Source organism: Amblyomma mixtum, chromosome 2 (assembly GCF_055824585.1).
Source record: "Amblyomma mixtum isolate Tamu chromosome 2, ASM5582458v1, whole genome shotgun sequence".
NCBI classification, from domain to species: domain Eukaryota; kingdom Metazoa; phylum Arthropoda; class Arachnida; order Ixodida; family Ixodidae; genus Amblyomma; species Amblyomma mixtum.
The window spans coordinates 8189173-8202446 of NC_143013.1; the positions used below are offsets into that span (position 1 = coordinate 8189173).

Here is a 13274-nt window from a genome sequence, read left to right on the forward strand (position 1 = left end):
GTAAAACACCCAAATAATTATTCCCTGCAATTATAAACTGTTTATTTTTATACATTTTTTAGATTTATTAAGTGACAAAAAGGCAGCCTTGGGGCTAACTTTGCGATATAAGGCGGCTTATCGTCATGTCGTTTCACAACAGTGCTGCGATTGCTTTTTCGCGGAGCAGAACGCTCTAGCTCAAGCGAACGGGATATTCAGGAAAACACGTGCGCTAGGAGCCCGCCGTTTGCGATTACCAGCGTCGTTTAGCAATCGCTCACAAGCGGAAAAGGCCAATGTCGTATTGCAAGAACTTTGGTGAGCTCCTGTCCTTGCTTCCTGTTTTTCTCGCGACTACTCGCGACTGATGCAACGCGCCACAAAATGCACCGGCTTTTTTCAGCTTTTCGTCCTTCTGCTGTCTGATCTCCTTGTTATTTATTCATAGTGGTTATTTAACGCAGATAATTTTATAATTTTCTCTGCCCGAGCGTTTTGTTGTCTAATGCTCTTTTTCCATTGATTTGTGCTAAAATGCAACATGTGTTCGACAGGCAAAGACCGGGTAATCTTCGTCACTAAAGAAGATCACGAAAAACCTAGCACGATAAAACTGCCCGACGACCCGGAAGACGAAAAACGAGGTAAGTTTCATGTCGCGGCTTCCATCTCGCTCCTGTCGTCACCTGTCTTTATCTCGACTTTTCGGGCTTAGCAGCTGACCCATGGAGACGGCAGAGCATGATGGGGTTTCGCTTTCTTTCTCAGGCATGGTGTCGATAACGCCGCGCCGTGCTCTGCTGGCGTTCTGTGGGCTACCGGTCCGACGGTTTATCTGTGGAGGTTCACGTGGAATTGACGAATACGTTACGTTAAGCTTGCCATATTTGTCACCGAATCAAGATTAACGTTTTTCCGCGTTTCTTTTACAAGCGGTGCATTGTGCAGCTGTCCTGTACTTGACCAGCGCGTCATCTACAGAAGGCATCGTGCTAGAGCTTGTCCATTGATTTTCTAGCACAGAATACCGCTACATCGAGTGTAGCTATGTCTAGAACTCGGACCGCACCGATGGCGCGAGACATCTATTGCATTAGGTTTCTCCTTTTCTTGAGCAGTGGTGATGATGATGATGTCCTCAGTCTTGGTGAGTAGTGTGTCCTGTGGATCATATTGCGCGTGCCGAGTACTTCCTTTTTCTTCTCTTTACCTTCTCCCCCCCCAAAAAGGGGAGGTACAATCATTCATTAAATGCAAGCTTGTATGACCCAGTACATGTCTGGTGGCCACCTCTTTGCGATGTTTCACAGGCCTGATCCTTCCCAATGGCGACATCAACTGGAGCTGTCCATGCCTGGGCGGCATGGCTACAGGTCCGTGTGGACCACAGTTCCGAGAGGCCTTCTCCTGTTTCCACTACAGCAAGTCGGAGAGCAAAGGGAGCGAGTGTTTTGACCACTTCAAGAAAATGCAGGAGTGCATGTCTCAGTATCCAACCCTCTACCCTGCTGATGATGATGACGACGACGATGACGAGCAGGCACTGCACAAGGTCGACCCCGATAAGGGGGAAGTAGCCGCTCTGGGGGACGCCGTTTCCAAAACGAATGCTGTAACAGATCAGGAGCCACCCGAACAACTGAAGCAAGTAGCCAGCCAATGAGAGTGACTGTAAATATTTTGACCTTGAGGGTATGGAGATGCATGATGTAGAAGCCAGGTTTCCTTGTTTCAACCGTCTTTGGCTGTGTTCAGAACGAAGGTGCTTAGGTGGAGCAGACCGTTGGTGAGCCGCTGTGATATGCTGCGTGATAGCACAGGTCTGTGAAAATTGCCACAAAGTCCCTCTTTTTTTTTTTCCCTGCTGACAGGGTTAAAGTGCTAATTGCCAACGCATGTTATGTAGCACTCAAGGTAACACATAGATAGTGTATTTAATGTGACACATTTTGTTAACATTTTGCCAACCCTCACAACAGGGCATATACTGCACTCAGTGGTATTTGTCACCATTTTCAGTTAGACATGTTTTTCCTACATTGTCTTTGAATTCAGTAGTCTTGAAGTGTGCAAACTTTTCAGTTTTGCATGCCTTAATAGTGCTGACTCGAGCTTTGCTGAAGTCAACTGTACTAGTATAACCAATTCTTTGTGTATACAGTAGCCACTAGTCTAATGAATACATTTAGTCTACTGCATAAAGTATACTGCATCGGGAGCCATTTTATGTGTATTGTTCGTCTCATTAGGTTACGTAAATAGCTTTTCTTTCTATAGCATGCACTTTTCATTCTCGCAACAGCCTTGACATAATCCTATAATCATGATGTACAGCTGAACACATACTATGTAGTTTTGGTCATTCCCGTTTCCTTGCTTTCCATTTTAGCAGTTATTTTGCTCTTACATTGTAAATATGCCGACATAGCTTGCCAAACAGTACACAATGACTTTTCCTTGCTTGCGTGGCCTGACTAAAGTTTCTCATTAGCTTTCCACTCCTTCATTTTGATAAAGACTGCTCGTTTTTGCACTCTTTAAATGAGGGCAAGGAGTAATGGAAATTTATTTTGGGTTTCAGAACTGCTGGCAGACAAAGTTCAGGTGAAACTAGCATACTGCCTTAGAATTCCAGAGAACCCTGATGTTTCCCTTGAACACTAAATTTACACAGTCAGTGTCTTAGCGCAGCAAGCATCATAGCTCATAGCTTCTTTCATAAATTCCATTTAAAGTCTGGCAGAGGTGTCCAGTCAATGTCAATGCACAGGTCAGGCACAGCTTGGCCTGAGCCCTGTCCTAGACATGAGCACAGCTTCACATGAAGAAAAAGTCGGCGTAAGAGCAGTGTGACGTACGCTAATGTGAGGATACAGTTATGTAAACAAATAGTCTTTAAAGTGCGATTTGCCATTCTTCATTATGTGCATAACTAAGTGCCTGCACACAGTAAATGCATCCAGTGGAAGCCATGTGTTGGTTGCCCTTGTCCACGCACACAGCAGAAAAGTGAAACAAACGCAGTGCAAACTGATTGCTCTTGTTGTTCATTAATAAACATCTGTACATGCGTGCGTGTGCTCACTCGTTTTCACTGAGTGCTTCAAGCACACACCTGTCTGGTGGTGCCAACTCCTCTGGCACGACCACTTCATCGGCTGATCCCTCCGGTAAAACTTCATCTTCCAGTGCACAAAGTAGTTGGTCGTTTTCGTAGGTTGGGAAGTAGAACCTGCAACAGCAAAGCAAGCATTGCATGCCACTACATTCACTTCACTGCTGCTGCAAAGGGCTCCTGTTTCAAGCTCCAGCCAATCTGGGTGATGGATTACATTTAATACCTGTGCCACATGCACACAAGAAATGACATCAAATGCTTAATACCTAGGGTTTGTTGATGGCATTATTTTCAGAGCCAGAGCTTCATGTCATTACATGTTGCGATAACACCTTTACACCAGCAATAAAATTTCACGCAATTTTAAACAGTTACAAGCAGACAATCTCCCTAAATTGGTCACAATATAACACCAAAATTATCTTGCAGAAATCCCACTGTTATTAGTAGGTAAGCCTAGAAAGCATCGGTGAATGCGCCTGCACACAAGTCAAGAGTGTTAGTCAAAAGTACGACTAAAAATGGTGCCAGTGGCAACAAACGTGTCTTAAAGGTGCCTCATCTGACTGAAAGTTGTAAATCATTTGCTATTTGCATGAGGAACGGGGCCAACAGTATGCACTCCATAGGCAAATGAGGTATGGTGAACTCGCAGTAAGACCAATGCCATTAAATTTGCGTGCGGCACCATGCAAATAGCATTAAATGTGCCTGCATGGCATGGGTACAAAACTCTATATCAGCCAAGACATTGTGTGCCTGTTTGTGTAGGAGAGGCGCAGAGCTGGAAAAGAAGAAGCTGGCTAACTCTTTGTCTGCTTTCTTCAGTTTTAAACCAATAGTTATAAGAGGTATTGTTTCGGGTATTAAACAGCAATGACAACATATTATGCTGTGACTCCCAAAAAAATGGTGTCCTTGCGTATGTGCACCACAATCACATGACCCAAGTATGCCTCTGAGTGGGTGCTTTCTCTGGTTGAAAGCCGGAGTGGTGCAGCCATCACTGTCGCTTCATCATCCTGAGAAAACTAAAAATATGGAAGTTTATAGTCTGCCATATTTCTTCGCGGCATATTAGAGTCTGCAATTGTTCTTTGCAACATAGTACCGCACTGCAGCGAGCTATGAAAAGGAAAATGATAGGGGTAACGTCAAAGAGACAGGGAAAAAGCAGAATAGGTCAGGGAACAAATGCAGGTTAATAATATCCTAGCTGCAGTCAAGAAGAAATGGGCAGGGCAGGGCATATAATGTGAAGGTAAAATAATGGGTCTTTAGGGTGACGGATTTGATTCCGAGAGAATGCAAATTAGGAAGTTTGCGGGGATAAGGAGGCCACAGCCAGCACAGGATAGGGTTAACTGAAGGGGTGTAGGAGAGGCCACTGTCCTGCAGTGGACATAGCTAAGCTGATATGATGAAAACTGAAATACACTTGGATGCAAAAGGAGACTTGTGCAGTGATACCTAGCTCTGCAGGCACGAGTGAGCTCTGGTGAGTTTGAAGCATTACGCTGCAGTGTGCACTATTTTCATGACTACACACCTCTATAGCTGGCAACATAGGATTTCATTAGCAGGCTAATAATTACACTCAGCTTCTGCTGCAAAGCTGTCCCAGATTTCTGCCAGCTGTCTAGTTACTGGCAAGCGCCAGTGACTGGACACTGTGAAACTCTGAAGGCAGCCCAACACAAGTGCTGGAAGTACTGTCATCCAATCAACATAACATTAAGGGCAACTTTTTAGATGCCCTAAGCAGCTGAGTGACCTGCCGCACTTGAAAAGACAGCCATAAGAATAAAGAAGAGTATTTGATCTTGTCCGCTGAATTGGCAGACATTGAGTTGTGCCCATGTTATAGAGTTCAGTATACATTTGGCCTCTTTCTCTAAATTAGGTTACAGGCTCATATGAAATAGCTAAAAAATTGGAACACAGCAATAACAAATCTCATTAGATCAATTGATGCAAACCAAATCAGAGACTGCAGGTATAGCCTGTACTACAAACATTAAATGAGTAAAAACATTACTCCAATCTTTGCTTCCTTCCAACAACCTCAAACTTACTGTGGTTGATCCCAGCAAGACTGGCTGATGGCACTGTTGTCATGCACACCACTGGACAAGTGGGAAAGGAGCTTAGAGTGGGACTGGAACTTTTCTGAGCACACAAAACATGCGTTCAGGTAAACCTGTCAACAAAACATGAAAAATTTCACAGCAGTGAGATCCTGACATTAAATCAGTCTTGTCCACACACCCACTCCGCACACCTCCCAAGCACCACTAGTTGACAGCAAACCTCTAAGTTCTAATGGGTTTCATGACAGCCCCTTTATACTGATCAACACTGCATGTCCCCTCACACCCTCTTTTTTTTTTCTTTCAAACAAGAATCATGTACTCACCTGTTTCCTTAAAAAATTTATGACCTTTATTTGCTGGTAAAAGCCCAGACCTTCTCTCAGCTTTGTAAAGTCAAATTTGTGCATATCCTGGAATTTCAATAGAAAAAACATCAGTGTGAGCAGAACAAGTGGAAATCTGCAGTGGGCAGAACAAGAAGTGCATACATTCATGTGCCTAGTAAGGGCTGGGATGCTCGTACAGGCTTCACTGCACATTAAACATATTAGGTTTGCTTCTTCGCTTTCATCTTCCCAGTCTTTCCAGCCTCTGTAAATATTAGAAAAACATACCAATGCAGACTGTACTTTACGTATGCAAATAATGTCTGCCTCCAGGCCAAGAACTTAAAAAAGAGTGCATAACAAAACAGCGGAAACTAACTAGATAAATCAAGTATGATGTATGAAGGTTATATGTCACTGCACAGGAAGTGTACACTTCCTTTTTACATAACACAATAAACAAAGACTTCAGTGCAACTGCCCACAGCTCTGTCTTCTATGGTACAGGACAGCAATTATGCAGATATCATATGCACCAACAGCGAGACATGCAAGATGCATTACCTACTTCTCTTCATTATTTATTCGGAAACCCAAAAGTACCACATGCAAACAACTAAGTCTTTATCACAACAATAAACAAAGATTAATTACACTTCATCTGCATCAGATCCATCATCCACTGGCTCCAGGTCCTCGACTTCCCCCGGCAACTCACGTGCATCTTGTCCCTGCGAAGCAGTGCAATGATGTCATTGAAACTGAGCTTGCTCGCTGTCAGCAGCTGCTCGTCTAAACAAAGTTACGAGCTTGTCACCAACGGGGAAGGCTACTCACAGTGTAGTTGATGACATAATATTTGTCATATGAAGTGTTCCGTGGATTTATTTTCTTGTGCTGCTTTTTTCGCATGTGCTCTTTCAATGTCTGCCAGTCTTTGAAGGTCTTCTCACAGTACAGGCACAGCATTCTTGAGGAAAATAAGAGCGAGGTGAACAAAGTATTACAGTTCAAAGATGTATACTGAATGATGCTACAAAAGCTAATTTTCAGAGATTCTACATACTTTTTTAATTTTTCCTCCAAGACATCAAGAAGCTCATCAACATAGACTGGAACAATGATGAAAATGTTAAAATTTGCTTCCATGAATGGCCACGCAAGGACAGAAAACTAAAAAAATAGTTTTACCTATATTGTCAGGCCTCCCAACACTAAAGTTGTGGTCATGAGCCATGTGATTAAGAAGCGTCGCCCTGCGGAACAAGTCAAGGAATGATTAGAGGTACATGTACTGCATGAGGTGGTACCTTATTTCCATACCTGTTCTCGGTAAAGATTTTCTTGCAAAACAGGCACATCCTTCTGAACGTTGTGTCGGACCTTTCAAGATCTTGACAAGCAAGCACGGCATCCTATAAAACACAAAAATAAGGCGTAGTTTGTTACTGAAAAGCTTATTAACAACGTAGGTTACTACCATAAGATCTATAAACTGATCGCATGCAGTACCAGTTTAGACTTTCGCAGCTTTCTCCGAACAGCATCATCTTCAGGCAGCTTGTCAGAAAGCAAGAAATAGAATTCGCTTTCACCTGCGTCAACAACAATTAGAATGACATAACACCCTTTTCAGAACTTTTAAAAACTTAGAAGCTAATTAGATGTTGACTTTACCGATGTCATTCTCGCCGCTGTTTGTCTTTATCTTCACGCAGACGCCGCTTAAATCAGAAATTTCCTGAAACCGTTTCTTCCAGTACGCAAAGTATCTAGAAAGTAAACAAGGATACGCTTTTACGTCGCTCTAGGATGATCACACGCAGACTTTCTGGTCTTACCCTGGAGGATCGGCCACGCAAGAGAAATTACTGATGACAAACTTGTGCTCACTCAAGAAGTGCTTCAACAAATTTTGGAAGTTACTTGTCTTGTCGACGAGAAACGATATGTCGCAGAATATGCAGGGCACCTCGGTGGCGGAGTCGTCTTTCGTACTTTTCTCTTTTGACGGCAAAAAAAGTGGCTCTAAAGTAAAACAAGCACACCTACTATTAATCTAGGAACATCCCAATCAAGTTATTTATAAAGAAGAAACAAACTCTTACCAAGTGAGGAAGCCATGGATTACACAAACTGCAAAAATTCTGGGGCACCGGCCTCACCGTACACTCTGGAGCACGCTGTTTATTGCTGTAAAAAGTAAACGCAACAAGTGAACGAACCGAAACTGGATTGGGGTTGAATTGTTTTGTCTCGTGCAGGCTTGCGCCGCGCGTGAGTCATACGTTCGTTTAAAAAGTGAAAACATAAAATTTTGGTATTGTATTTTTGCTTGCAGCAATAAAAATGGCAAAAAATAAACAATGTTTAAATTTTTTTTAATACGTCACATATTTATTACTAACGTTTTCTTAGGTACAGTTCCGATTTCGATTGCTTTGTGTAAAGTCCCTCTTTCTAAAAAAAGCCTAGCTTTGTGAAAGTACCGGCGAGAGGTACAAAACAAAATACTGAACAGTAGAAACCTTACGCAGTAATTGCGTGAATGACGCCGCGATTCAAATTCATGGTGAAATATGCCGTGAACTTCTTACTCGCGTTGTACACGTGTGGAAAATGCTTTTTCACAGACCGCTTGTTTGTCGCTCAGAGATAGTGCAGTGCTTAAAATAGAACCGAGCTCAAGTAACCGTGGCTCGGTGTCGTCGTCGGCCGGGAACTAGCGGCTCGAGAAGCGGTGGTGGCTGCCCCTCCCGTGTTGTTTTGAATAAAGGGGAATGTACCCCGTGTGTCAGGATTTTTGCAACGTTTATTCAGCCACAAAAGACATCGCACCCGTTCCTGCACCGTGATTTTGTCTGCCACCTGCCAGGGAGCGCCAATAAATTCTAAAAAGCGGGAACGAGGTGATGAATAGTCTGTCAAGAAAGGGTGCTGCTTAAATTATTGTTGCAGGCATGGGACAATAACTAGTTATTTTACTTGTTACTGCATAAAAGTATTAAAAATGTTTGGTAGCAAAAATGCAGGACAGTTCAGCATCCCAAGAGAGACTGCTGAATGCATGTGGACAAATATAAGAAAACTACAATTCTCCTGGTGATGTAGCTTGCATGGGTTCTGTGAATGTTTTGCAGTACTGAGGAGAATTCAATATTTGGACCAAGTGCACCTTGGGATGCTGGTTGGTATTGGTGGCCAGCAGGCATACCCTTTGAAATGCCCAACACTAAACATATTAAAACTATGAAAGTGGCCAATCCTCAGTGTGACTAGTTGATTACCAATTCTGAATATATGGAAAGGAAGCACCTGTGGAAGACAGTGGAAGGAAATAGTTTGAGCCTTGCACTATACTTAAAAATTTCCAGCATTGCAAGATATTCTGGCATAATAGCATCTAGGGGATGTTGAAGTGCTTTGGGGGCATCACCGTTAGGTTGCTTTTGCTTAAGTATCATCATGAACAATTTTCCCTGCCAGCCGACTAACTCTCTGGTGTCTGGGGCCCACGAACCAACAACCTGGAATTACTGGCTCAGCTCACATGTTACGTAGTGCAGACAGACAAAAGCTATTACTACCTGGCCTTATGAATACTACTCTTGAAAGCACGTAAACCAAATTTGCCCAGTAGAACTTACTGTGGGTAAAAATATGCACGTTGTTTTGTAATGACTGAACATAACTGCAGCAAAATGTCATTTGTCTTCATTTAACAATCTTTCACAGTGTGTAAGTAGGAAGTGGGGTAAGCTAAGGCTAGCACACCAAGAAAAAAAAAAGGGGTTTATTAGCTAATGTCAAAGCGTGGACATCTTGAGCCTAAAAATTTGGTAAACAAGTGCAATCGTTGAAAAGAAAATTACGAAGCAAAAGGTAAGCTACACCTAGAAGTCCAACACGAAGCAGATTGAGGCAGTACTAATGCACGGGACATTGTTAGAAACCACATGTATGCAGTAAGAAAGATGGCAATGTCGCTAGCTGCTGGGATAAGATATTTGAAGTAGCAGAGAATTCGTTTCTCATTTATGAGGTAGCCAAACCAGTCAACCCAGACAACACAAGTACATCCTCAGGACGTCCTGAGGATTAATTTTTGAGGACATTGTGTTGTCCTGAGGACGTCCTCTTCTAATCCTCAAAAGGTCCTCATTTAGTCCTGTTGTCCGGCCTCAGTATGTCCTCAGGACATCCTCAGATTTCCTCTGGAGGACTTTCTCAGTCTGTTTTCAGGACGTCAGACGATGTAGCCCAGGGAATGTGAGTCATTGTTTTCTTAATTACTGTAGGCAGTGTGCACAGGGGTTGTGAAACTGCTTTCTTCGTGCTTCTTTTGTGTAGTATTCTGGCAAACAAATTTTGCAAAAGTTTCGCAAACTCAACAAGTAACTGGTTCAGTCACCATATTTGTTGGCATGCAGTTACAGGTTATTCTACATGCAATATTTTCCTACAGCAATGACTATATAACTCTCACAGGAGTTGAACTCTGTCGCCTCAGCGGCATAGCCAATCCAACAAATTTCCCAAAAATTAGCACACTCCAACCCCATCAGAAGCATGCAGTACATGTGACCAGGTTTGCAAACCAAAATAACTTAAGATATCTCCTGAAGGCACACAATATTTTCAGTCAGAATGGTTTCCTACATTACATCTCTATTGTACACAAGTATCTTTTAATAAACCTGAAGTTTTTACGAAATGAAAGCCGAGTGCGAGAGATAAAGCTGGTTTCATCTCAGTTCAATGCCACAATGTTGTCCTGAGATAGGACGTTTGTAGGACATTTGGGAAATTTTCGTCCTTGAGTCGTTCCGCGAAGTACAAACTGAGGACATCCTGATGAGGACATTTTGCCGTGATGCCCTCAAAAAGTACTCAGAATGTCCTGTTCGGGATGAGGACGTTTTGACCATTTGAGGACGTCCTCAGGACGTTTGGTGTTGTCTGGGAAGGTACAAATCCTAGATGTAATAATGAAGCTAAGAAATTGAACTTCAGGCTGTTACACATAATGAAAGCCTTATAAGCAATGAAGAGGGAACAATTAGCAGGAGAAGATCACGTGAATATGAGTCTGCTGAAAGATGGCAAAGATAATGTGCACGAAGGCCTCTCAAACCTGCACACGCAATGCCTTGATCTCAAGTGCATAGAGTACACGAATGTTGATATTATATTAATCCACAATAATGATAACGCGAAAGTGCTGAAAAACTATACGTTGACTAGCTTAGGCATAGAAAATATTTAATCATCGAATTACTACATAATAACAGTAATGACAAACACATCAGATTGGCTTCCAAGAATAAGTTTTTATGACTCACATTTTGCGCCAGTGACAGCAAAATACCCTTCAATGTTGAATTTTTGTCATTACACTTTAAAATAATTTTCCGATTACACTGCATTATTAAATGGCTTGTCCATCTCTAAAATACCATAAAAACTTCTTTTTTAAGTTGATCTGCACAACTAAATCCGACCTGATAGTTTCTTAAACATAAAGCAGTACAATTTCCCTATATTTTGTTATTATTGCTTTTCATGAATAAAATACATTTACCTACCTGAGCAAAAGAAAAATACTATAGATGATAGAAAATACCATCTCTGTTACATTAAAAACAATCATATAGAGTATTTTTCTCTTGCTCAGGTATTTATTTATTGATATTTATTTATTTCAATTTTCTCAGCATTTTATTCTTTTCTCAGCTTTGTCTTTGCAATGTTGTTTCCTTTCCTTTCCCTGCTCTCTATTTTTATCTTTGCAGACCCACTGCTGCTGTCTAGATGCCCATTGAACGTGGACAGGGAGCGTCTGAAGTAGAACGGATGACCGATAACTGGAACCAAGATAACTCACCAAGTGAGTGTGACAAAGCAAATTCTATGAGCGAAGAGAAACGAAGGCAAAGTTGCAGTAATGAGAGAGGGAGAATACCTTTGTTAAAACACTGCGTCTGGCATTAAGAAGCTAGGATACCTCTAAGGGACTATTGTGACGATGTTGGAAAGTTCGCTGGGATAACGTGGGCAGAGGCCATGTCTGATGCAAGACAAGGGTAACTGGAGATCACTGTTTTTCCCCTCCATGATGATAACAATGCCCTTATGCAGATATATTCTTCGCGCTCAAAAACAGAAAGCAACTGCAAAAAAATAATGCATTTTGCGTCCTTTTAAATTTCTTTATTTCATAACAATTAACTTAGCATCATCGAAGGAAGCTGCATCATAAGACTAGATCACAATGCCCACTGCCATTTGGTCTGTGCGTTCCTTTTTGGCTGTCAGACATAACAAAACTTATAGCTTTAAATCATACAAGCAACATAAACAACAATGCTGACTATGTCTTTTGCTTTGAGACACATTATACATCAACTACATAACAATGTGCCAGTCAATCAAGTAACAAGAAAATATTTGTATTGCTCATACTATCCTAGAAACTATCATTTCTGTAGTTTACAATTGCTCTTTAACTTAGGAACTGCCAACGATGCACTTTACTCTGCCTAAAAAAAAAGCCAGCTTTACGGCACAATCACAGCAAAAGGCTCTCGGTCAATTATCTTTGCTCACAAGCCACTTAGCAACGTTCTCATACACAACGAAGGTTATCGCTGTGGCCGGTGTGACACGGAGCGTGTTTGGCACTAATCCCTTGTAGAAACCCTTGTAGCCCTCATGTCGCCAGGTTCTGGTTATGCAGTCAAAGACACCGGCGTACTTCTTGTGCTGATCCTGCAATCTCGCTCTCACCACCTGGTACGGGTACGTCACAGTCGTCGCAAACAGTTTGGAGAGGGCCGCAAAGACGAGGTACTCCGCTGTACCCAACTGCTTTGTAGCGTCGTCTCTGTAGTGGTGGTCGTAGAATTTCTTCATTTCCTCGTACGCCATAAACTGCAGCGCGCCGTGGGACACCCCAAAGACGCCCGGGATGAAACCTCGGTAAAGGCCCCTGACTCCGTCGGCGCGGTAGATTTTCTTCAAGGCGTCAAGCGTGTTTCGGTACCGGAGCTCCTCCGGCAGATCCGCCGTTCCGTACTGAAGACACATTCTCGTTTTTACAACCCACACGGGATTCGTCATGACCAAAGTAAGAACACCTGCTTGCGCTGCCGCCAACATGTGCTGCCCCGGCCCGAGACGCTCTTTCTGATAGCGCGCGGACATCTGAGATTTGATGGCGTTGTAGAAGAAGAAATAGAAACCCCACGAGGCACCGGCGCCGATGCAGTTGGGAGTCACACCTCTGTAGAATCCCACGATGCCTTCTTGCCTGAAGATCGTGGCAACCGCATTGAGCAGGCCACGGTACCGTGGCCTACTCGAAGTTGTGCCATCATTGACGGCGAACCGTATTTTCAGCAAGTCGAACGGATGCACGGCCAAAGTTGATGCTACTCCTCCAGAGACACCGGCGATCAAATGGCCTGACTTCACGTGGGACAAAAATGAGAAGATGCCAGGTCTGTACCGATCACCGTTGCCGGCGCACTCGCGTGACATCTTTAGCGAACTCGACATTGCTCTTGCGCTCCGTCAATCGGCTCGACGGTAACCCCTACTGTGGAGAGGTTCACCCTCAAGGCGAGAGCCGAGCGAAGGAGCAGTGTATCCGCAGTTTCTGCATTATCACCGACCACGCTCCTTGAGCACTTCGCACGACTGCGAAATCTCCTTTCGCCTTCCTTCGGCTTGGATGTGGCCTTGTGGATTACAACT

At 43.1% G+C, this 13274-nt stretch overlaps 3 protein-coding genes across 3 annotated transcripts; 1 reads left to right on the forward strand and 2 right to left on the reverse strand.

The window, feature by feature from the left end:
- The first annotated feature begins 108 nt into the window (after positions 1-108).
- Positions 109-3056, forward strand: LOC149358337 (mitochondrial intermembrane space import and assembly protein 40-B). The gene is made up of 3 exons (XM_089570391.1): positions 109-300; positions 537-626; positions 1293-3056. Exons 1-3 carry the CDS (start codon positions 279-281, stop codon positions 1643-1645), a joined length of 465 nt encoding a protein of 154 aa, XP_089426517.1. The 5' UTR covers positions 109-278; the 3' UTR covers positions 1646-3056.
- On the reverse strand, positions 3002-7774 carry LOC149358338 (zinc finger protein 277). The gene is made up of 13 exons (XM_089570385.1): positions 7628-7774; positions 7361-7547; positions 7197-7291; positions 7032-7114; positions 6843-6934; positions 6711-6775; positions 6586-6631; positions 6357-6489; positions 6174-6250; positions 5682-5784; positions 5517-5603; positions 5176-5300; positions 3002-3214 (listed from the first exon to the last, which is right to left on the reverse strand). The coding sequence occupies exons 1-13, from the start codon at positions 7641-7643 to the stop codon at positions 3064-3066; spliced, it is 1260 nt and encodes a 419-aa protein (XP_089426511.1). The 5' UTR covers positions 7644-7774; the 3' UTR covers positions 3002-3063.
- Positions 7775-11040: 3266 nt separating this feature from the next.
- LOC149358339 (solute carrier family 25 member 32-like) lies at positions 11041-13253 on the reverse strand. Its single transcript, XM_089570393.1, has one exon. It carries the CDS (start codon positions 13074-13076, stop codon positions 12108-12110), a length of 969 nt encoding a protein of 322 aa, XP_089426519.1. The 5' UTR covers positions 13077-13253; the 3' UTR covers positions 11041-12107.
- Positions 13254-13274: the final 21 nt, after the last annotated feature.

Excerpts from the sequence above, each read along its gene's own strand:
- LOC149358337 (XM_089570391.1), top strand. The coding sequence starts at position 279 with ATGTCGTATTGCAAGAACTTTG. Across the intron at positions 301-536 it reads GTCGTATTGCAAGAACTTTG|GCAAAGACCGGGTAATCTTC; the intron begins GTGAGCTCCTGT and ends TGTGTTCGACAG. Across the intron at positions 627-1,292 it reads CCCGGAAGACGAAAAACGAG|GCCTGATCCTTCCCAATGGC; the intron begins GTAAGTTTCATG and ends GATGTTTCACAG.
- LOC149358338 (XM_089570385.1), bottom strand. Across the intron at positions 6,490-6,585 it reads TTGGAGGAAAAATTAAAAAA|AATGCTGTGCCTGTACTGTG; the intron begins GTATGTAGAATC and ends ATTTTCCTCAAG. Across the intron at positions 5,785-6,173 it reads GGATCTGATGCAGATGAAGT|AGGCTGGAAAGACTGGGAAG; the intron begins GTAATTAATCTT and ends TAATATTTACAG.
- LOC149358339 (XM_089570393.1), bottom strand. The coding sequence starts at position 13,076 with ATGTCGAGTTCGCTAAAGATGTCACGCGAGTGCGCCGGCAACGGTGAT.